Source organism: Equus asinus, chromosome 8 (genome assembly GCF_041296235.1).
Source record: "Equus asinus isolate D_3611 breed Donkey chromosome 8, EquAss-T2T_v2, whole genome shotgun sequence".
Lineage (NCBI taxonomy): Eukaryota > Metazoa > Chordata > Mammalia > Perissodactyla > Equidae > Equus > Equus asinus.
The window spans coordinates 20,158,951-20,183,836 of NC_091797.1; the positions used below are offsets into that span (position 1 = coordinate 20,158,951).

Here is a 24,886-nt window from a genome sequence, read left to right on the forward strand (position 1 = left end):
TCATAAACCCCCTACCTTTCCGATGCCCCTAAACTGTTGTTTCCTAGGACTGGTCTCTAAAATGATTTTAAATAATCGGGACAGAGAGCCCAGTGGACTGGACTGCCTGCTGTTAACCTGACAATCTAGGTGGGGTTGTCTGCTTACATGGGACAAGCCGGTACCTCCAGTTCTGCCGCAGATCTGGGCTGTGTCACTATTGTTAACCACCCGTTTCCAGAGGGAATGAAAAATCAACTGGTGAAGATCTGTAGGCCCTGCTCTGTCCGTCTGTGAATGAGGGCTTCCTCCACCTCCTCCCTCGCCTTTGCAGGCTGTTCTCAAATCCCATAAATATAAACATGTGGCTCTTCAACCGCATCTGTAGATAATAACTTCAGGGGGCTTCCTGTTTACATGGCAATACCCATTTCCCAGCCAAATAAACTCTGCGACAGAGAGCTGAGGTGTTTATTGGGCCAGTCTCGGCTGGGATTGAGTTAACAGGAAACACCCACTCTCGAAGAAATGTCTGAGGATTAAATATTTGGGGGGCAGGGGGCACAAAGGGTCAAAAACACTGGAGAAATTGCTTTCTTCTTCCGCCCGTCTTTTCCAGTGAGAAACAGAAGCAGCCATGATAAATATGGTCAAGCAGGCCAGGCCCAGGAGAGCCCCACGGCCGCGCTGAGGCAGGGAGGAGGGAAGCAGGGCCTCCCTCACAACACGTCCACACCTCGGGGGGCCACTGGGTGAAGGGATGGGAAAGGTTGATGGACATCCAGCCCTGGGAGGCCCCTCAGTCTTCTGCCGGCCTACCCTGTTTTAACGAGCAATGAATTCTCACACCAGCCCTGTCAATAAAGCCTGACCTAAGAATTTAGAGAGAGCCGTTAGCCCAGTGGTTCTCCATTGGGGTGATTCTGCCCTCCTGGGGACATTTGGCAATGTCTGGAAACAGTTTTCATTGTCACAACTGGGCAGGTGCTACCAGCATCTAGAGGGTAGAAGCCAGGGATGCCACTCAACGTCCTACAATGCACAGGACAGCCCTCCCTACACACACACCAAAGTATTATCCAGCCTGAAATGTCAACAGTGCCAAGATCTCGCCCAGTGCCTTTCCATAAACCAAGAAACTGAAACCCAGAGGTGTGAAGTGATTTGCCCTAAACCATGCTGCTGCAGAAAGCTGGAGAGGACAGGAAAGCCACTGTGCCCACCTCCTATGGGATGCCTTTTCAAGTCACACAGATGTTTAATTTAAAAGGATAAATATACATCCTCAAAGAGTCACAAACAAGTTTCCTGGCCTACGTTCACCCAAGTGCTCTTAGAATGTCTACGGGTCTTAGAAATTAGCTGTTTCCAAGATTTCTCAGAAAACAGTGTCCAAGGGGTAAGAAGGAGCAGATCCACCTAAAGGAGGCCTCTAACTCTTCGCGTGACGTGGCCCACTGGCGAGCGGCTGAGCTTCTCTGCACCACGGTTTCCTGGTCCCTCTTTTAGAACTGTGGTAAGCCAAGACGTACAGAAAGTGCAGGACCTAAAGAAAGCAACCACTCTACCCCAGGCCCTCAACCTTATCGCAGGGGAGGGACTTGCCAAAAATAAACAATGGCCCAGAAAAAAAATCTCCAAACCATGCTTATGCTCGCTAGCAGAATTTTTCTGAGACTAGAGAGCTCCAGGCCAACGTCTGTTTTTACTCATCCTTGGGCTTTGGTTGACTTTCTTTTTAAGAACCCACAAGAGATGCGGGAAGGAAGATAGATGACCCCCTATGCCTGGGCCGCCTGAGAGCTTGTGGCTACAGCCAGGGGTTCACTTGCCCGGCCCTGTTCATGTGCCCAGAGATTAGAATCACAGAACCACTGAAGCTGCTGTCCTTACACCCTGACTAGTGCCATTGCTGGAATAAGGGGCTTCACCCAAGGATGGAGGGGGGCACACCTTCTTTCAGACACAGGCTGATGAGGAAGTGGGTTCATGGCTAGATTCTTCGCCCACCCCTCTTAGGAGCAGGACAAAACAAGACCCAGCGCTTACCAAGACTGTTTTTCCTCTCACCAGTAATATAGGCTCTCTGTTCTCATCCAGCCCTGGCAAGTCCTACGGCCAATAACAGGCCAGGTGTAGGCAAGAGGAGGTGTCAGAGTAGAGAAGAAGCCGCGGACGAGAAAAGACCCAATGTACACACATAACAAAACCAAAAAAGCCATTTTATTGAAAATTAAATTCAAACTTCAAATTAATATTACAATCATGAGAAAAATGCCAAATAATTCAATTTACAGTTGCAACATACAATACAAATAGTCCCTTTGAAGTTAAGAGTAAACTCATCCACAATCATGACCTGTGGCACAAAGCAGAATTTGTACAATATGTGCATGGAAAGCAAATCTTGGGGAACAGCAATTGGAAAAAAATAAAAACGAAAAGCTTGTATTTACACAAAATGCTACAAATATTTTTGTTCCACAGAAATCTAAGAATGGTAAAGCATATCCAGAAAAATGGAATTTTATTCAGAATACCTAAGAAATTACTGTAAGTTATGGTTTTGGCTGATATATTTCAAAGTACTGCGTTAAAAAGCAAACAGTTATTTGTAAACATGAAGTAAACAAACATCTAAAAAGTTCTCACAGAAAATATTTTTTTAAAGGCATTATCTTTTTAAGAACAACAAATTCAAGGTTTGGAAGTGTCATCTTTTATTGATCTTATTTATTATTGTTCTTTCAAATATCATAGATTTGATTACTGTTTTTGCTAATGCTTTGTGTTTCCATGTCCTCACCTAGACTTTGAGTCAGTCCCCGTCGTGGGGATGGAGGGAACTCTAAGCCAGCACACACATCTCCCCACTGAATTTGCAATGGATGGTCCCTAATGGGGTGGATCTTTTAAAAGGCTCTGGTGGGGTAAGACAGACTAAAGGACAAACAAGAGCTACTCTGTCGAGTCTCTCAGTTCCAGGCTGGATGTCATTCCACTAATCGAAAACCAAAGCTTCGGTACCTGTTCTGGAACTCTGACATAGGTTAGAATGCGTGGGACAGCCGAAACAGACAGAAAAGTGGCTGTGCTGCTCACACTGTCAACTCCAGCAACACTAATGCTCCCTAAAGACCGTGCTATTTTGACCTGAAATAGAGTGCATGGTTCCACAGTAGCAGTAAGGCTTTGCTTGGGTCTTGAAATCACAAATCATACACATGGCCCAGTGCAAATTAAGGGTTCAGTTAAGGAAAAAAAAAAAAGATAAAAGAAAAATTTAACCTCCAGGCCAAAAAAGGGCAGCATTTGATCTAGGAAATGTAAATTACCCCATCGGAGTGGTTGGAATGAGGGTGGAAGGAAGAAGTACTTGAATTCTTCCCAAGAAAAAAAACTTTTAAAGTGTTTCTGGGTTGCTGCCTGCAGCCACGATAATAACATTTCAACACAAAAGCATCCCTAATGTCACTTAGTATGCATACTGTAAACTTAAAAAAGCCCTTTTAACATTAAAAAATAATGTACAAATATAGTACCTTTTTTATTAAATAGGGTACAGCTGGCACTGGCGGTAACATTTTTATGTCAATCAATTAAAATCGAAATGTGTAACCAGACACTGGCTTTTTTAAGTGCTGCTGAAACAAACACACATAGTTTACACTTACAAATAAATGGACAGTGGTGCGCTTCAAGCTACCACATGCAAACAATAAATAGTATCAGTTACTACTTCCATCTTACTTCAGTAACAGAAAAGTGGCTTATTCATCTAAGCATACTTGGTATACGACCTTTAGAAGGCAAAGTGTTTTGTTTTGTTTTCCCCTCAATTTTTATTAGGAGGAGTCAGGATGAATTCCCAGAGGCTCCCAGGCAAGAAGTACAGGTCCAACCGCCCGGCCCCACGGGCTGTCCTGCCATGCTTGGCAGCCTAGGAAGTCGGGATGGGGAATGACTAGAGAGCATGGGGCCTCTGGGGGCTGGAGGCCCATCTCTGCAAAGTTCTGCTTAGCGGGGCTGGGAATTCAAATGAAGGGGCCCTGACGTTGTGGGGGGGGGAGGGGGCTGGGAGGGCAGGCATTTGTCTGGCGGTGTCACTGAATGATCCTGGCTTGGATTAAGGAGTCACACTTGAGAATTTGCCCCACGGCCGCCAGGAGTGGTCAAAGTGCACGAGGGGTTTTAACTCAAATCCAGACGTGGTAGGAGCAGCCCAATTCCACACAGCCAGCCTTCCCTTTCCCCTACCTTGGGAGAATCTGAATGTCAAAGGTCGTCCAGGGGTCCCCATGGGCTGTCTGTTCTCTCAGATCAGCTCTCTGTGGAACTCCCCTGCTACTTCAGATGACCCTGCTCTCATAAGACAATGACTTAATTCTGCTCCTTTAAATGCAAATTCTGTGGAGAGCTGCCGGTGGGGCCTTGGGTGAGGCAGATGTGGGTTCCCCCGATTGACTGACTGACTGTTTGGTAAGGCAGGTTGGTTAAGAATCCCGGGTGCAATTTGGCTTTCCTGTATCATGGGAATCATGATTGATGCCTTAGCCACGTGCATCTTCACTATGAAGCCTGGCGATTTAGAGTTTTGCTTTAACTAGGAAACCACAGAACTTTCTTCTGCAGTTCAATGATTCACTTGTGCTTGTCTTTTTTAATATGACAAGAGTCATTGCTATTCGAAAGAAATTAAGAAACCACATCACTCCAGCATTAAATGCTGATAAAGGGCAACAGAAGCGATAAAGGGCTAAGAGTTGTTTTTAAATCCCTAATTATTGCTTAAAAGGCAAAGCTTAGAGGCAATCAAAGATCTGAAAGAACCGAACATAACATTTCCTTCATACATCACAAAAACAAGCTACATCTAAAATATTTGGAGATGGAAGTATTTTTAAAAATCACATTGTGCCTGGATGAACTGAAATTGCTTAGCAATATTTCAGATATGGCTCTAGCCCACTGAAGAAATTTGTTATTTAATAAAGAGCACTTTTAGAGACCGAAGTCAACATATCAATACACTAAGAAATGTTTCAAGGGTCCAAATGTCATTAAATAATTATAAATATATCTTTAAAGTTATATGACCATTCACGTTAGCAAGTTACCTCAGATTTTACACATATTCATAATTTAAAAAAAAAAAAGAAAACAAATAACACACAGCCAAACGCAAACACTATCTATACCATTATGGCTATAATAAGATATTGCCATTTTCAGTTTTGCATAAAAGGAGAGGGGGGTTGGTTTGTGGGATGGGTTTTCTTTTTGGTTAAGTGGGAAAAGGAAAACAAAAAGTACAAAAAAAGTAAAATAAAATAATCTAACCTGATCAGTATTTTTGAAGTCACTTTCTCCAAGTAGAAAAAAAAAAAAAACCAAAAAGCTGAACCAAACAGTTCAAATGAGTACTCGCGTAGGTCTGAAAGCCAAGTTTGGAACAGCGATCTGAATGGAGCGCCCCATCACGGAAGCATCCACTCCGCCTCTTCTCCCTTCGCGCGCACCTCGACCCGCTTGGGAAGCGGGTCTGCGCATGCGCTGGTCCAGACGCAGCGCAACCGGGAGGGCGCGTGGGTTCAAAGCTCAGGGAGGATGGGGCTCGCTCCTCCTCCTGCTGAACCTGGAGTCCGCCTCTCTGAATTGGCATATGAGCAGGTTGTTTATGACAACAGACCAAACAACAAAAGCAACAAAAATACCTTTTCTCCTTTGTTTGTAAAAGTACATTTTAAATAGAAAACCGTCTGAAACCTGGTTATGACTGTCTATCTTGGGCCTTTTGCTTCTCAAAATCTCCCCTCCTATGGTTGCAAGATCATGACTGACTGAGTGAATGAAAAATCTTCTAAAAAATAGGCACTTTGTAGATAGCTAATCGATATACATATATATGCACTCTCTCTATATATGTATATATTGATACACTTGGGACGTGGCTCCCAGATACCGCTGGGCCATTGCTGAGGAATTTCAATACGGTCGCCAAACAGATTCATCCATTCTGCCACTAGAATTCAAAACAGTTGGGGAACTGCTGTGGCTTCCATCAGCGTCAACACCATCATTCTGGTTAGGCAAATTTGGATTTAATAGCGTGCTGCCATTCGAGGTGGTGGTGCATGGCGGCAGCATTCTGGAAGGAGACCGGTCTCCCCCCGGCACCATGGGGAACTGATAGGATCCTGACGAAGTGCCATAGTAGAGATATGGAGTGCTGCTGGTCTGGAAGGGTCCACTCTGGCTTTGGGAAGAGCCGGGGTAGGGTGGTGGCAGGTAGGTGTGGTAGTGAGTGGTGGCGGACATACCGAGGGACATGCCTGAGGTGACTGGCGGGGTGTAAGTAAAGGTGGCTGGATAGTGCATTCGTGGGTTGGAGAAGCGGCTCTCAGTGAGGGATGAAATGCTTGGGAACTGCCTGGGGTCTGAAAAAGGGCCCAGTTCTGAAGCACCTAAAAATTACAACAGAAGATGGGGGGAAAAATCTGTAAATATCAATTAAAATAATGATAGAATTTTTACAAGAAAGAAGAAAACTTTAGCTTCCCAAAAAGGAACAGCAAGCCACAAACAGACCTTCAAATGCACCGGTCACTACACAGTCTTTTTTTTTTTTTCTCACTTAACACTCTTAGCAGCATTTATCCTCATGTTCTTCACCCGCAGAGAATCCCAGAGGGCTTTGAAAACCCCAGTTGTGCTAGGTCGTCTGTGTAAGCCAACCCAACACTCTGATCATATTGATTCACTCACCAGACTTCAAGACTGAGTCCTCATTGACCTTTTTCTCTTTTTGTTTCTCGTTGCTCCTCAGATATTTGAAAGTGACATTTTTACTAGGTTGGACAAGGTCCTTTTCCTCAACCCAATATGAAGATGTTCCAGAAGGATCAGATTTGTTATTGGTACTCTTGGCAGGTCCCTTAATCAATGAAGGAACTTCAAAAAGATATCCTAACACGTTCCTATCATTTCTTTTCAACTCTTAAAATAATTTACAATCTTGTTTTATTCTTCATCTTACTAACAGATTTTCAAAAGAATCAAGCCAGATTGAAATCAAACCAGATTTCAACGTATTCTGGAACTACCTTACTTATCTGGGGGCGTAGAGGGAGGGTCTAGCCCTTAGAAATTCTCCTGAGGGTCATAAACTAAATAAGTAGGTTTTGGACGTAGTGGGGAAAGGCTTGGTACCCAGGAATCACTGCATTCCACCTCTTGATGGGAGACGTGGGACCTGATGGAGGCCAGGTGCCGACAGTAGCTTTGGGGACAGGCTCACTGCTCAGGGAGATCCAAGAGGAGGGCACCTCACCATGTATTTACTGGGCCCTGTCCCACATCCTACAGAATTAGCTTCAGGCCAATTTGAACGGGTAACCTGGATGCAAAGGTGGTTTTCCCCTAAAATGGAAAGTCCTTTAACTTCTAAAGCTTACAGTATACATCCTTCACAGATATTTCTGGTGCTTAACTTATGAAACCACGGTTATAAACCACTTCATGTGGAAATTAGTTTTCTGAAATGCCTAAAAACCTATAGTTGTCATCTTTAAAGATTGGGTTATGCTTTTCTAAAACTGACAGAATTGTGACAAGCCCTTTTATAACACCAGTGTTAAGATTTGGAGCGCATCTAAAATCTTTCAATTCTTTGGATCTCGTATCTTTGCTTTTCCTATAGATTTTATCTAGAAGGGAAAGCACTTAGTGATTCTTGAAGGCCTCAGGGAGTGGGTACTTGTCCAGCCCCATTTTTATTTAGCCCTTGTTCTTGGATACTACAATATCTATTAAAGGAATAATCCTAATACTTTTCTTTAAAGGGGCTGATGGAGAGTTGTTCATTTTTCTTAAAATGCACACTGCCTGTGATTTTCATAAAATGCTAGGCCCAAGTGCCACGATGTGCATTTGTAATAAAAGTGACGATTTCAAAGCAATGCAGAGTTAACAGAAGTTTTCCTCGAAAATGGGACAGTACCAATCAGACAGCCCCGCCCAGCCCAGCCCAGCAATTAAAAGTCTCACCTGCCTGGCTCTTCTTACTGAGAGTGGAAGGCCAGAGGCAGAAGTCAGAGGTGGCAGTGTCATCATCTGTAAAATGAGGGGGATGAGCTCTAAGTTCCCTTCCAGCGCTAACGTTCTGTCACCGTGAATTCCAAGACAGAGGAGAAGCAACAGCTCAGGGGAGGGGGAGGCAGAGAAGTTCCCAGCCCTCGTTAGTGCTTTTCCCGGATCCACAGGCCCATAAGCAGAGGATGAAAAGCCAGTGAGCAGCTTCTAAGACCAGAAGCAAACACTTTCAAGATGACAAACCAAAACTCACACAGGCTGGGCAGTTACTCTCAGCTTTTTATAAATTCTGCCATCCTCAACTGGCCTCTACCTAACCCTTCCCAAAGACGAAACTCTGACAAGCTCCAGTTTAAAAATGTACAAGAAGCGATGACAACAGAATCGCACGTGGGGGCAGATGAGCGGTAAGGTGCCCCTGCCGCACGCTTCTGCACTGCCTCACACGATGCAGGCACTACAGGGGGGCCACAGATGTTCCTCGCCCGCCTTTTCACTGTAGGGCAGCTGGGTGAACTGGAGTTGGCAGAGCTAATAGTTATAGGCAGGCCCCTTCTGGAAGCATTAAGTTCAATGCTCAGACCACGTGAGAGAAACCAGAATAACGTGAGCAATTTCAAACGGAAAGAAGTCACACTTAAAACATCCATGTGTGCCCCCCACAAAAGCACAGAGCTCACACAGACAGGCCTGTCAATGTACAAAATGCTTCTCGGGGGTATTTGTACTTACGATATACCATAGTCATAATTAAAATTCCATGTGGTTTCCCTTATTTTGATGCAGAAGCCTCATTAAAACCCTTTCTGTGAGGCCCTGCCAGTAAACTCCAATATGGTTTTGAAGGTATCCCTCCACCGCCCCAACTTCTCTATATTACCTGATACATTTTGCTGACGTTTTTATTATCTATCACGTGCCAGGATCACTGTACCTTTCTGGTTTATAGATCCCAGCTAATGCGAACTGACATTCATTTTTCAATTAATGAGCTCTGGTTGTGGTTTATAGAAAACAATGCAGTGAATTTCCGCTAGGTTTACACAATTTTGACCAATCACTTCTAGTCATTTGAGACTGTACTGTCTTGAGGATTAACTCCTTCGGGGCAAAGAGAGTTAATGTGGACTTTAAAGCGATTATACAGTAATTTTTATAACTTGCAAAAACCAGAATTTTCTGGAATTTGCTTCGCTATTTTTGTGTTACCAAGAAATGTTTCTGAAACATACAGCAACATGTTCTCTATGAAGAAATATTAACAACTTGCGACAGTATCACATGAGATCTCCTAGATAATAATCTATGATGGGGAGAGAGAAGGAATCCTAAACTTAAAAAAAAAGCCCAAACATATACCCCTTCCTAATCTTCAATTTATTGACAATAATTGTTACAGAAGCAAATGATACAACTAAGTTTTCTTTCATTGAATGGGGATGTATCTGAACTTCTAATCTCTGTTTTGTACATGAACTCAGGTTACCTTTTAGACTGCCTTCTTGGGTCATATTGACATTGTGTTCTAAATGATTCATACCTGTGCCACCAGCCACATTGCAAACTTAAAAAATATACTTACAGACGTAAAAAAATAGACCTAGATATTCTATCAACTAAAGGAAATGTACTATCTACTTATTAAAAGGGTCAAGATGAAAACCTGGCAAGTTCTAGAAGTTCCATTCCCCCAATCTGATTTTATAAACGTAAAACCAAGGCTCAGTAACTGCCCAGTGATGTGCCCTGAGTCTCGGAGCCCCCAGAGCCTGTTTACAACTCCTGACTGCAACCTCCTGATTAGAGAAAGCCAGCGCTGCCCGGGGGTCCTTGAAACCCCGATGAACACGGTGCATCCTCCGGATGGGCTGGCTGTACTCAACTTGGAGTTGGGGCGACACTATACAGTAAACATGAATGCGATATAGGGTAGAATGCAACACTTGGGTGAATGTTTAAACAAACAAATAAAAACTGACTTCAACAAAAGTTTGCACTTGCGACTAGGTTTGGGCTATGTCTCAGATGCCCTAAGGCACCCACTGACCCTCCTCTGCCGGCTGGGGTACTCCGATGGAAAAATCCAAACCCCTCATTTACTGCTTAGATAATCCTGATCTAACCCGCTGACAGACAGGGAAGCTGAGGTCCAGAGGAGGGGAGCCACTCATTCTACAACACCATGCAGCGTGAGAGAGGCTGAGCCACAACCAGACCCCTCTTACTTCTGACCTCTTTGCCATCTTAGTCACCCTTCAGGAATCTGATATATCTGCACAAATACATAAATATCTGCTGCACTAAAAGTCATAAATTTGCCTAAAAACACTTAAGTAGGCTCTTCTGGTGTCTATGTGTTGCCCCAATGAGGGTTACTGTCTTTGGGACATTATTAACAACTCTTTTAGGTCATGTTTTTGATCTAATCTGCTAAATAGTGAGCAATTAGTGCAGTTGCTCATGGCATAATGTGAATGAGACCAAGGTCAAGGGTTTGATTCCCTTAGGACCTGCTGGTTTCCTACAGATGCAGCTCATTCCGGAGCCCTGTCTGCACCCCTGGCCACAGTCAGAGTGCTTGCAGACCAATGTAGCTGTCATAAAGAGAGCTCCAAGACCCGGGCTCATTAAAACAGCAGCAGCAGCAGCAGCTGTTCACAACCTAATATACATGAGGAAGAATATATTAATAAAATGCCCATGAAGCTCAAATAAAATCAATGTTAAAAGGTAAAAAAAAAAAAAAAATCTTGCTCCTCCCCGCAAGGTCTATGAGGAAAAAGGAAATAGCCCCTCTTTACCAACTAGGTTTCTTGGGTCTTCAGAGGGAGTGGAAAGTGTGGTAGAAAGGAGTGAAACCACGATCAGAGAGAATGAAAGAGAACCTCTGACCTTCAGTTCTCGCAGCCTGTGACCTGCCACTCGGCATCTTTCACGCACTGCTTTCGACTGCTAGTGACCTTGGGGCACCTGGCGCGCCGGACTCCTAACTGAAGAGCGAGCTGTTGAGGACAAAGAGCTGTCTGATCCTTGCTTGCCTCCCCTTCAGGGCTTAGTAACAAGAGCACGTGACATTTCTAGGCCTTTCCCTGCTACTTTAACATCCATTTTCTCATTTCGTAGACCCTCAGTAGGTAATGGTTGGTTGAAAATGGACAAGGAGATCTCTAGAATGAAAGGAAATGGGAGTTTGAAAAGAATATCAGACAGCATATTTGCCGTGTGGGGCTGTCAGCTCGGAAACATGGTACCCGTGTATCGTCCCCTCTAAGCCATGGAATTTATGCATCCCAGCTGAGAAGGAGGCGGGGCAGAGAAAAGGAACAGGGGTCGTGAATCCAGGTGAACACAGCTGGCATATTCAGAGTCCTTTGTCCTACTTTTTAAATGCAAGGGCATAAGGGTAGAGAATGAAAAGCCATCATACTTCTCGGCCATGAGGCGTTAACTTCAAAGCTGCACTGGGGCCTTTTAAATGGCAGGAGTTATTGCTTCAACAAATTTCAAATAAAGCCTGAATACTTTTCTATGAACCCCCTCACAGCATGCTTTCTATTGGAACCCAAAATGCACGGGATCTCCACTGAGCTGCCCTCCTCTAAGAATCTTCTTCCCCTTCCACCACACTTTGGCTGCCCCCTCCCCCCGTTCTATTATATCATTTCCTATTTCACTCCTGTTCCAATGTCCAATAGTATTTATTTTCAATATCACTCTTTTGGGCCCTTAGTTACTACTTTACAGAATTATTAGCTGTTTCTCAGCCTGTTCTCTCCAACTGTAAAGTAAGCTTTGGATGGTAAAGGTCATGATTTATTTTCCTCTCATATCCTTCAGGACCTTCTACATTGTAAGAGCTTAAATTATTTTTAAATGTAGGTGTATGGATGGATGGATAAGTGACTGAATAATTAGTCAAGAGGGATCAGGAACTCTGTACAAGCAAAAAGAGGAAGACTGGCAACAGATGTTAGCTCAGGGCCAATCTTCCTCACCAAAAACAAAAAAAAAAGATATAATAAATGTTAGGCAATGCTGACATCAAACCTAAAATGTAATTCAAATACCATCCTATACCTATAAAACCTCGTAAAACTCTCTTGAAAGAGTGTTCAGAACTCTTCCCCAAGCATCATGACATCACTTGACCTCACATTCGAGACAGGGGCCCACAAATGGCAGTTGCCACCAGTGAGCAGATGCCTGTTTTGCCACCAGTGTTGTTCCCAGTATCCTTAGAGCCAATAGCTGTGTGTAAGACTACACTGGGAGCCATGGAGAGAAGACGGGAAAGAGAAAGGGGACGAGGCCTGAAATGGATGGCCTGCGGAAAGGTTCGTTAGCACACTTGTCTCCCTCAGGATCCCAGGGTAACTGCTGCCACGAAGGTCGTGTTATTCAATTGGAGTTGGGGGTAAAGGTAACAAGGTGTAAAACTCACAACCTGTCTGAATCTCTAGACTAGTATACAGAGCCAGTATGTCAGTCATCAAGAATCGCAAATGACCTTTCTAGAGAAGAATCAAGGGGCCAGCCCCGTGGACGAGTGGTTAAGTTTGCATGCTCCACTTTGGCAGCCTGGGGTTCACCAGTTTGGATCCTGGGCATGGACCTACACACCGCTCATCAAGCCATGCTGTGGTGGCGTCCCACATAGAAGAAGTAGGGTGACTTACAACAAGGATCTACAACTATGTACTGGGGTTTTGAGGAGGAAAAAAAGAGGAAGATTGGCAACAGATGCTAGCTCAGGGCCAATCTTCCTCACCAAAAGGTATACTTTAAAAAAAAAAGAATTAGAAGCCTGGAGACACAGTGGACCTGAGTGACATCACGAGATTATAACGTGGTCCTTCTGTCCCAGGTCAGTGTTCTGCTCTGCCTCTGCTGCCCTGACAGACGACGCCAGCGGGAACGTGTGGAGGATCTGCCTTGAGTTTCCTTAGATCTGCGTTCTACGGATACACACACAAAAGGGGAAAATCTTCCACTTACACACCACCTTTTCAGGCCACATAAGTGGCAGAGCCTTAAAACCAGAGGGTGTCACCCCCTATCCAAGCATAGGTCAGCCACCTTTCACAAGCGCAACTGAGCCACTCGACAACCAAGGGGTGAAAATAAGGAGGACGCTGTTGGCGTATTCAGGGTCCACTGGTCTCCTGTTCCAAGGTCACGCCCCACTACTCCTCAGGGTCTGAACCCTCCTTTTCCTGGTAGGACATATGAGGATCCGCACCTCATGCTCTCCCCAGTCTCATGGCCACCTCTCTTCTCTCTGCCAGACCAAGGGTAGCAAGCTCACCCCTACACAAGGACTTCCCAGGGAGACAGATTCTTATCATTTTTGCTTTACCAGAGACATCTTGAACTTTTATGTGTATAAATTCTACCACTCCATGCATTTTAAAGTATTATCATTGGTTTTAGATAACTATTTCCATTTTCCAACTAAATAGAAAGCAAATTAAGAATGAGAACCACGTGATCCTTCTTTTAGCTCCTACCCAGGACACAGTACGGTGCTGAGAAAAGATGGGTGCTTCAAAAAACGCGCTCAACGGATGAAGCACAAGCATAGTCTCAAGCAGGTAACACGACAGAAGCAGAAATGCTGTGCAAACATTAACCAAAAATCAATTTTAGACTACACACAGAATACTATTTTGTATTTTCCACATTGAAGTTTTAAAGGATTTTACATCGATTTTTAATTTCCCTGAATTTGTCCCCTTACATTAAAATGATCAAGGATCTATCACTACATTACTTTTACTTTTAATTTCATTAGATAACAATTGGAAAAATATACCCTATATGGGAGAAAAGCAATAGATCATGCTGATGGAGAAGAAACTGGTAAAATGGGAATCTGAAATAAATTTTTTTAAGATAATGAAAGGTCAGACTAGCAAACTCCATAGTTTTGCAAAAGAGAGGAAAAGAGCCTCAACTATCCAGTATAAATATTTATTTTCCGTGTTGTAATGAATTGTACTTTTCCACTGCAGGCTCACAAATTCTGGAAGACCAGCTGATCCTAAGGCTAAGAAAGTATGCTATGCTGAAGGAAAGAGGGAGAGGAAAAAAACAATCTGGTAATTTTCAGCAACTTCAACCATTCCTTAAAACCACTCAAATTTGGAGGATATTGTTGGAATAATGTATTTCCTCTTTCTGAAGGAAAAGGAGGCAGGCGGCAGAAGATGGGCCAGCGTATATGTATGCACACAGGGCGGGAGAGTAAGAGAGAAGGAAGGAACCAAAAGGTTGGGGGGCGGGGGGACAGGAAAAACGAGAGATCTTCTTGCTAGGCCTTGATTAAGAACTTTTTAAAGGCTCGGAAGAGTGGATAGTCTTTGAAACCAGATCCGCTGCAGGAAGGAGGCCAGCACCCAGGACACCGTGTCTTTCTGAAGGGGCCACCCACGGTGCCGTGGCGGTCATATGACTGCTCTGTCACATCCTGAAGCCATTTCCAGCCCATGCACACGTCTGTGCTCCCATTTAGAGAGGATGGGATATATTGGGAACACACATATGGAAACACTTTCAGAGAATCAGTTTCCATGAAATTCATAATGAGCCAAGTGGCTTCAGATGTGGTTGCGTTCCTCCGATTAGCCAAAAAAAAAAAAGGAAAAAAGGAGGAAAAAAGGGACAAATCCACCCTTTCAGACCTTATTTCAGTTTCAGAGAAATTAAAAACCACTAATGACTTATGGCTACCAAAACATGGAGCCACAATTAAGAGAGGAGGAACTAGGAAAAAGAAGGAAAGAGGTTTAAAAGCAATAGTCTTTCCCTCCTAAAAATAACAGCTTCAATATCAGTAATCTTATCTTAAATCAGGGGGAGGCTTTCCTGTGATGGTATCTGCCTAGAGCGGCCTAATTAACTTTCTGGCGTCCTGGCAGAATGTACTGCGCATGTGCACATGGAGGGGGCGGAAGATGCGGGCCGGGGGCGGGGGAAGCAGAGACTAGAAGACCAGCTCTTATTTGATAACATATGTGGCCAATTAAGATTATTTTAAAAATTGCAACTAAATGATAAATTGTTCCTAAGTAAATCTTTCCAAAAAGCCTGAATGCAGAGGGGACAGCCTGGTATTTTCCTGTGGTCTGTGCGAGTGGTACCTCAGACTATATTAAAAGCAGAAATTTATGAACTGGTTGAGATGTTATATATTAGACACCAAAGCCTAGCTGATAGGAGGGCATGAAATACAAGAAGGGGACAAATGGGGGGAGGGTTTGTAAAGAGGGACATTTAACTGATATTAATAAGCTAAAACATTATTTTTATATTAAAATAGAAATGCATATTATGGAGTAAAATTCACATGGATTTGAAGATAAAAAAAGAGACTTGAAAATGCTCTGCTTGTGGGAGTTGCGGTTGTTTGGGGTTATGTCAACAGATTGGGGGGAGCAGGGGCAGTGAAGGAGCCTGGTTCCCTCTGCCCTTTAGGGTACTTCAGTGGAAAAACCTGAGGAGGGTCTCTTTCAAGCCTGGTAGCAAGCCTAACCCCTTGATTAGGGACGCTCTGACTCGAGGTTGCTTGATGATGGGCCGGGAACCAGCACTGGCTATTGCTTAACAGAGTAGTCTTTGCTTTGCTCCAACCATAGGAATCCTACAAGTGACTTAACATTCACAGCATCCCGTGGTGTTATGAGTTTTGCTAAGAGGAAAGAGTGGCTAACCAAACAACTGAGACGCCAGGGCTCCCATCGGCAGAGCATCTTGACTGGAGCACTTCTACTTACTTTGTGGCATTAAATCTCACCACAGCCCTGGGAGGTAGACAATGTTACTGATCCCACATGAGGGATGACAAACTGAAGCTCAGAGAAGTGAAGTGATTTCCTCAAGGCTACAGACCAGTAAATGCTGGCCCAGGACCAGGCCCCAGATCTGTGGGGCTCAGCCGTCCGTGGTGCAGGGGTTCAGTGTCATTTTCATGGGAATTCTAACAATTGGCCATGCCTACCTGGAGGGCAAGGATGAAAAAGGTTCTGATTGGTTTTCAAGGACAGTCCGAGGGATGGGGATGGGATGTGGAATGAGGAGGCTGATGTGTGCCACTTATTTGCCATGCTTGACTCAGCCCCAGAATTCTTGTATTGTCTTGACCACTGATGTTCTGAGTGATCTTAGGCAAATCATGTCTTATATTGCTCAGGCTGTCTCTTTGAGTAAGACTCTTGTAAGTGAGAACTGGCAAAAACACACAGCAAATAACAAACATCTCCATCTCAAAGAGGCACGCCTCTTACTGGTCCTGGTTGAATTATTAGAGCCAGAGAAGAAAGAAACTGAAGAGTTTGGGTCCAAGCTAGAAGAGACATGAGCTGAGAATCAGAATCCTGAAATTCCCGATTAACTCCACACACCCAGCTCCGGGTCCCACCAAACTCTTCTGTGAAAAGCCATGCCTGTCACAGCAGGAAGAGGGGGCTCCCACAGCAGATAATCACCACAGAGACCTCATTCCACCACCCCCGAATGCACATGCTGTGTCCTCGCAGATAGATAGAGCTTCAGTTCTCTGCTTGTTAAAGCAGGACTAGATCTGCTCCTCTCAGTCTAGCCTACCAGTCTCAGAGTCTCGCCATAACTGAGTCCAGCGCTGATCCAGAGAGGTGCAGGGAAAGGAGGAGCCGGCCCCAGGCAGCTGCTGCCTCCCAGGCAGTATCACTCAAAACCTGACAAGCTTGGAGCCCAGTTTTTTCAAATATAATTCCCCTCAAAAAGTTTAGCGCCTTGCTGGGGTCCGACAGCCCTGAGGCCATGCTGGACCTTAACACACGTGACTCAAACCGCCCAATGCCCCAAGACCCAGAACTTGAACCGGATCAGCAAAGTGCTCTTCAGTCTGTCCCAGTCAGCTGCACGAGGCACAGGCACCCCAGGCTTAGCACAATCCATGTGAATCTAGCATCAGAGCCACAGGCGTCAGCCTCCTACTAGGACCTTCCTTATCTTTGCCCGCTCTCCCCTACAATCAGGTGTATCCACTTACCTGCTCCCCCAGGCAGGCTTGGGCTGATCATGCCCAGGGATTGGTTTCTTTCCCAAAAGGAAAATACAAGAGGTTTCCTGGTTATAATAGAAAGTTGCCTTAGAATCAAGATCCACTTTGGTTTGTGTGTTGTATCTTCTGCCCAGATGGCTTATTTGGGTTCCTGAAACCTTGTCTTGTCCACCTTTCTGGTTCCTCAGGGTTTCCTTGTTCACAAGTGCCTAGCTGTTCTGTGACTGCATGTCACTCTTTTTACTCAGGTAGGAGTACATTTCCAGATCTCTGTATTAGGCATACAACAGACGTTGGCTAGAATTCCGTCTTGTCTCGACTTACCTGCCAGCCTGTCTCTCACTTACTCTGCTCCTCATGAACCCTACAATCCAGTCAAACGGGCCTCTCTTCCATTTTCTGTACTACCCTCCACGTTCCCACCTTCATGCCTTGGTTGACATTAGTCCCTTAGTATCCCTGCTCCCACCCATCTCAGTCCCTGGAAATTCCAAGCAACCTTTAAAACCTACCTCACAACCCCCCTCTGCTTCAAAGATTCTTCTCATCTTCTTGGTTAGCCCATAGTCCCCTCTCCTTCCTCTGCACTCACTCGCTTCTTCATGTGCCTCTTACGGGCGTGTGCGTGCGCAGGAGCTACAAATCAACTTATCACTTCTACCAGCCTGTGCATTCCTTGAGAACGGGAACTCTGTCCCATCTTTAAATGCATTGTATGTAGCTCCTCTCAGAGGGACCTAGAGAAAGTATTTAAATGTGGGTACAAGGAAAAAGTGATGGTGGTACCAGGTTTGACCTAAACCCCTGTCTCTAACTGCAGTTTCTCTGTGTCTTCTGTCTCTGCTGTCCATCTTCAGCCAGCTGCTTTTCCTGACCTACTGTACCTGGCTTTACCTGCACCTAAAGGACTCGAGTTAGTTCCACATTCACAGCTCTGCTCTGCCCACCAGGGCTGTGTCTCTTGTTCTAACCTGCTCTGTGCTTTGCTCCCTTATCCTAAGAACAAAAACTTTTTCTGCCTTTTTCAGTCCCAAGCAAATTATCCCGTCCCACATCAACAGTGACCCTCAAAAATAATAATTAAATAAAAAAAAGTCTCAAATTGAAACATTGCTTTTTAAAGTCATCACTGTTCTTACATACATCTGGTTTTACCTGCACAAAAAGGCTATGAGGTAGACATGGCAGGTGCCAACTGACCACAAAGCTTAGTCAAAGAAAGGATGCACCGTCTCCAGGACACACCCAATCAGTGGCAGAGACGAAAGGAAATTGTTGGGTTTCCTAGTCCGTGTCCCTTTTCCCCACTAGAGTTGTCTCATTAGCATCGCCTACTTTTCATCCTAGTAGAAGTCCTCATAGAGGAAAGGATGATATTTCTTTAACAACAGGGGACACTTCAACTGAATTTTTTTAAAAAGTGAGGACTGGCATGCCTTCTCACATTGGATGTCTAGATCCAATAGCATCAGAAAGCAAACTACTGCCTTTCATTGAACTGAAAAACCAACTCACTAAAAAGAATTTCTTCTTTGTTGCGAGGATTTAGCCTGAAACCATACGCAGAGTCTTCGTACCGTCCTGAGACAAGCCTCCTGCTGAGGCTTCCGGACCCACCCAAGTGCTGCCGTAACTCGCTCCTCTGACAGTCCCAGAGTTTCTCCACTCAAGCCCGGCACACGGAATTAACTCAAAACTGCTGGGGGAAAAACGTCCCTTTTAGAGTTTGATCTGGCATCAGTTTCAAAGAGCTGTTTGTATATTTTAGAATATGTAGAATTTTCCTTTGATTGAAACCCTTCTTTTAACAATGGACAAGAGATGATTTCTCTTCTGAGTGATTGAAACAAAAACAAACACATCTTGGTTACATAGAGCCTTGTTCTCAAAGTGGTTTTTTTGAGAGAAATCATACCCTACAGATTGTTAAGCATTTGGCAAAACCCTTCAAACAGCCAAAGCCAAATAGTGAAATTTTCCTTGTTGTGGGAGATAAACAAATACTAGAGCAAATTGGAAAAAAAAAGAGGACCTCCTTTCACTTTCTCATGCTCGATAACACGCCCCTCTCGATAAGCACACCCACCACGTCAGAGGGTTTCACCCCCAGTGTTTACTCCTGGTGCTATAGCAATAAACTCGCCACAAATGGACATTTTCAACATTTGTGGCTGCTCCCAGACTTCTTGTCCTTCTTTGGGACATGAAGCCCTCTGTCTCCAGAGTGTAAACAGACACACCTAATTATGTATTAAGGTGTCTGAGAGGAGCTACTTGTTTTGATGACCAAAAAAAAAAAAGAAAGAAAAGAAAAAGAGGGCCTGGTCTGCTCAGTGTGCCGTCGGACCAACACGCACAGACAGACCGGCAGGAGCTCCTCAAACAGTGGAAGTTCTCCGCTTGCCATGGACAAAAACCAAAGCCCTGTTTTTCCCAGCCTGAGAATACTGTCCACTGAGTCCACGGCAGATGTGGACCGAAACAGCTGATGAGATGAGAGTGGCCAAGAGAGATGGTGACGTCACAGGTCCAGGACAAAGTCTATTCGGTCTTTTCATAAGGATTTAATTTTAGGATGAAGAGAGGAGAGGAGCAAAGGAGGAGGAGATAACTCAGAGTTAGCATTCTTTTCAGATTACAACGGCCGTGTACGGCAATAACAAGAAAAATGTCAGTGGCCTATTAGAAATGTAGCAGGAGAAAACGATTCTGGAGCGTTGGACTAGCAGTCAGGGGCGTGGGTTCTGGTCACGGCAGTGCCCCTAATGAGCAGGCTGATCATGGTGGAGTCCCTTCCCCTCCGGGACCCACACATAGCCTTGTTGGTGAAATGACAGAATTTGACAAAAGCATCCTCATGGGTTTCCACCTCTACAATTCTGCTTCTGCCACATAATAGACAACCTTGAGAATTCCAAAAACACCTCTAAAAATTCTACTAGGACTGCTGTTCCTCTAAAGAAAGGAGCCCATTCATTAGAAAACAGTATAACGGTTTCTTCACATGAGCTATATCCACTGTGCAAAAAATACCCAGGTTTTCTTTCCAGATACAAAATGTCAATTAGAAAATTTAGGATATTTTTCCACAAAATAAAAAAAAAACAACACATAATTGTTAACAACAGTTTGCAAGAGGCCAAAAGAAAATGGGAACATTATTAGCTTTTTAAGAAAGTTTTTCATCACTAAATTTAGCACTAAACAGGGTTAAAATTAGCTTTAGGCTCACACCTTCAATGAGAGATATGTGAGCTATTTCTCTTTCTTCTTTGTTCTAGATTCTTCAAGAAAATTCTTTGATCCGAACTATCTGAAGTTAAAATAAACATGTTATATCAACCTTTCCAACTCTTGCAGGATGAGATATATTGTTGTGCATGACTTAAGTTGAAGTTTCCTTGCCCCACATATAAAAATATATACTTTGAGGTTTTAAGATTTCATGAATAAGTACATTTTTAATCTCTAGAATAAAATTTAGATTTGCAAAATTAGCAGGTGGATTATTTCCACTGTTATTTCTGGTAGGAAGTTGGTGAATTTTGCTTTATTTTGGGTACTCTGATCCGCATCAAGTGTGAACACGGGCTACTTACTAAGGGTTGCTGGTGTCATGTCCCCCAAGGGGAGCCTGGAAAGACCAGTGGGATAAAAATCCCTCTCAGGATGATGCCCAACCAGTTTTTGTAGCAAAGTCTGGTTGTGATGTAGAGGCTCCCATGACAAAGCATAGTGGGGAAAGCACATTTGGAGCCAAAAGACTTGGGTTGAGTCTTTACTCCTCCACTCTTTCACTGTGTGACCTGGGTCAAGTCTCTGCATGTCTCTGAGCCCTAACTTCCTACTGGCAATTCAGGGACTATAGTAACATCCATGGTCCAATGAGCCGTTCTGGCGATTAAATGAGATAATGCCTATGAAAGTGTTTTCTAGATATTTAAAACACTACCTAAATATTATCATTAATATCAAGTTTTGCCATGCACTTATTTTTACTATCACCTTTGGACTTAGTTACTATAATTCTTCCCATTTTCCTCTGCACCTAATTTGTCTTAGGTTCTAACATGGTGTTATTTATCTGTAAGCTTTAAGTAGTTTCTGCCACCAGAAGAGCCACTGTTATAGATGACCCGAGTGTCCTGGGTCTCTTCCGTGTCCTCCCTCTCTGGAGTTCCTGAGTCAGAGCAGTAGAAGAGTTCCAGCTTCCCCCCACGGATGCCTCGTCCTTCCTGGTGGGTCTTCAGGTCTTCTTCACGTGTTCTGTGGTACCTGCCCCAGTCTCCACCTGTCGTGGCTGATCAGCCTTCAGGCCAGCATCCTCTGAGACAGCAGCTTGTCCACATGTCATCTAACACACTGGGCGTAGACGTCTTCACTTCCAGCGTGAGGCTGCGGCGAATCCACAGCCCTAACTCGCAGATTGCATTTGCACAAATCTCTTTATTCCTCCCCCGTTTCCCTCACTGCTAACCTGTGGATCTGTTATACTTGTTAAAGCTTACTTGCCACACTTTTAGGTATTTGAAGAGTTTTACCTCAATGTGAATGGCTCTAATTTGCCTTCTACATAACCTAAAGTGGTACTGCTTATTTGATTCTCATAAACTTTTAGAAAGTATTTTTAATGTCTTACCTGGAGGTTCGGTTATTTACAGTTTGAAATTCTACCTTTTTATTAAAATGTTGGCAGGAAGACCCTTGGGCGGGGCTCACTTTGGTGAAATAGTTTTTCTTTTTTAGGCACCCGGGACCATGGCGAGGAGAGTGGAAGATGCAAGGGAACCATCTACAGGGACCTGGGGCGTAAGCTATGGCTTTGCAAGTCCGAAGCTGACACTTCAAATACGAGCTTGAAAAGTCTGCACGTGGCCAAAATGTAACCTCGTCTCCAGTCTTCTGGTTCCAAGGTCCTTTAATACAGGCCTAGTTATCTATGGCCTTACCCACTTTGGGGGGTGATTTTCAATATTATACTGCAGTGTTGTGGGGAAAAAGAAAGGTACCAACACCTAAGACTAGGGAGGAGCATGAGTTTGATCAAGGCCACCCCCTCATCTGAAGAGGAAGCAATCAGTTATCCCCATCTGTGCCATCAGTATTCAGACATCCTGGCTCCGAGGGAGAAAATAGCCCTCTTTTTAGTAGAGCACACTATCTCTAAATTTTATTCCTTTTAAAAGTAACTGGTTTTTCCAGGGGCTTGTATTCTGTTGTTTCTCAGTCTAGTTTTGCATCCTCCTTACATTGAATCTTTTGGCTCCTATTCTCCTTTACTGCTCTATTCCAAATGACAAAGCCAGAGAGAAAGGTTAAAAACCAGGTTTGGCAACCAAAGAAACAGCCAACCCACTAGCCAGAGCGCAAATCTGTAAAGTTTTCAGAGTTCTTGAAATTATTCTAGATTTCCCATCCTCTGAAATGCGGACACCCTTTGAATTGTATCTTATTTTGAGTCCTTTGAGTTTCCAAAACTCAAAGTAAATCCATCAAATAAATTTTAAGTAGACTAGGTCACTGAGAAACATGCTCCCGAGACCCTGATCTCACTGCTCTCCTTCCTCCCTTATAAAGAACTAACAAACGTCTGTAACGGTCTTCAGCACGCACACCTGTGCACCTTGGGATTCCAGGAAGAGGAGGAAGCTCGTGTCCACCCACAGCAGGACTTTTGTTACTTTTCAAACAGGAAATGTAAGAAGAACTGCTCATATCTTCATAAGATCTTGAAGCCAGTTTCTAGAGCCCAAACTGAAGGTTGGGGGGAGGAAAGAGTCTCTTTTTAAGGCAGGGTTAAAGGACCTGAGAAGGGAGTGACAGCTGACGGCAACAGCTACGCTAACAGTCTCAGCTATTTAAAGCTTCCTCCTTTACCTTAGTTTGTGCTTATGAGAGTCTGCTTAGAACAAGGGCCTCATCCCTCATCAACTCAAGTTCTTTCCAGTTTAATATCTGCCCCAGTTTCTCATCCTCCGGGAAGACGCTGTCCTGGGTGTTGACCCCACTCACAGGGAGGAAGAGCGCTGGTGTCTCACCGGCATCACTTTTCTCAAACGCAGGATGTTAGCCTGCAAACCTGATGGAACCAACCACTACCCCCTCACCCAGGAGTCTCTTCACTTCAGGGCTGCTGCCACATCTGGTAGATCAGCTAATGAGCACCCGCACAGCCAGCCTGGTCACACCAATGTGTGGTTTTCATTTCATTCCATCTTAAAAGCAGTAAAATGAATTAGTGTGTATAAAGACTGTGAAAGATATAACAACACCCTATCTATATTTTAAGAGGTGAGAAGAACATATCATGCTGGTCAGACCCCCAAATTCATCTCATCATTGCCCTTCACTGCACTGAAATCTGGGTTTGCACAGTGCCCAGGAAGGGGAGCTACCGGAAATAATCAGACTAAGGTATCAGTGAAAACAATCAAACCACATATTTCAGCTCTCAAAATGGACTTCTAGCCTGAATTTTCCAGGTTGCTGGTTCTGTATTCACCTAATAAATCAAGCAATTCCTGAACTACCACTTCACGACAGGGTGTGTGAACAATGTCTAAACATTAACTAAAATCTTATAAGATGCAATATTACTCCTTTCAAAGTAAACTAACAATTTGGGGAAAGCATTACTAAAATATTTTGATGATAAAGGCAAAATACCCTCTCCAACTCAGAGAGTGTCTCCGTCCCCACCACTTCCAGGCAAGCACAGCCACCACCCTCCCACCAAGGTGACTGCCACAGCCCCCCAGCACACTCTTGCTTCTTCCCTCATCCGCTTACAGCCCCTTACAGTTCTCCCCCAAACAGCCAGAGCGACCTTTTGAAAACAGAAATCTGCTGACATCATGACCCTGCTTAAAATCTGCCAGTGGCTTGTCACTGCCCGTCCCAGCAAATTCAACTTCTCCTCCTGACCAGGAGAGGCCCTGCACGGCCCGGAGCAGCCCAGATCTCTGATGTCATCTCGCCACACACACTCCCCAGCTGCCAGCGTTCTTCTTCCCACCCACGGGCCCCTGCGCCAGCTTCCCTCCTGCCTGGAATGATCTCCATGGGCTAACTCCTCCTTGTCACTGGTCGCAGCTTAAACGTTTCTTCCTCATCACGTCACCCTATGTTACTTTTCTCATAGTACATATCCCTAGATAATATTGTCTTATTTTCATTTGCCTACCCTTCCCCTGTAACAGCTGACATTAACAAGTGCCGGGCATTATTCTAAGGGCTTTACATACATTAACCATCCTTCAGTCCTCATAACAACCTTTTGAAGCCCCTTTTACAGAGGAAGAAATTGGTAACATCCCAAGATCACAAGCTAGTGAGTAAAGAAGCCTTGATTTAAACCCAGGAGTCTGGATCCAAAGACTGAGTGTTTAATCACTACGTCATAAGCCAGAAGAAAAAGCTCCCTGTATTCACTGTCTTACTCATCACTGCATCTCCAGTGGCTAGAACAATGTCAATAAATGAGTAAACTTAATGCTGGTAATAATTTATATGAATAAAGATTTTTATCATGTGGTCATAAAGCACTATGATAGCAATGTTTCACTAAAAGGAACTTGGTTATAATTCTAATCATATTTTCTCTAAATATATCTAAGTTCTTGAATACAGAAAGTCTGTTTTTCTGATCCCATTTATTCTATTATTAACAGAATTCACCTGTTCTTTTGTTTCAGTAACCTGTAGCTTCTAAGATTCTCATTCCTCCAGTGAGATAAATTACACTTCATTATAACCATTCTCAGGTAAAGAGGGAGT

At 44.1% G+C, this 24,886-nt stretch overlaps 1 protein-coding gene and 1 long non-coding RNA gene across 8 annotated transcripts in view; one reads left to right on the forward strand and one right to left on the reverse strand.

Moving 5' to 3' along the window:
* LOC139045829 (uncharacterized) overlaps nt 1-24,732 on the forward strand; it is a 48,619-nt gene extending 23,887 nt beyond the window's left edge. The window contains exons 2-3 of the long non-coding RNA XR_011504959.1: nt 14,082-14,168; nt 21,857-24,732. This is a non-coding gene — a long non-coding RNA (uncharacterized lncRNA). The remainder of the gene's footprint in view (nt 1-14,081; nt 14,169-21,856) is intronic.
* Nucleotides 1-24,886, reverse strand: part of RUNX2 (RUNX family transcription factor 2) — a 315,890-nt gene that overhangs the window by 102,291 nt on the left and 188,713 nt on the right. For 3 of the 7 annotated variants that reach the window (XM_014837487.3, XM_044776781.2, XM_014837484.3), the window contains one exon: nt 2,695-6,443. The exons of 2 other annotated variants lie outside the window; for them this stretch is intronic. In XM_014837487.3, coding sequence (XP_014692973.3) covers nt 5,965-6,443 — 479 coding nt within the window. In that variant the 3' untranslated portion in view covers nt 2,695-5,964. Of the gene's footprint in view, nt 1-2,694; nt 6,444-8,025; nt 8,092-24,886 lie in introns of those variants that run through there. 2 more of the 7 variants (XM_070514822.1, XM_014837483.3) reach the window with 1 other exon arrangement.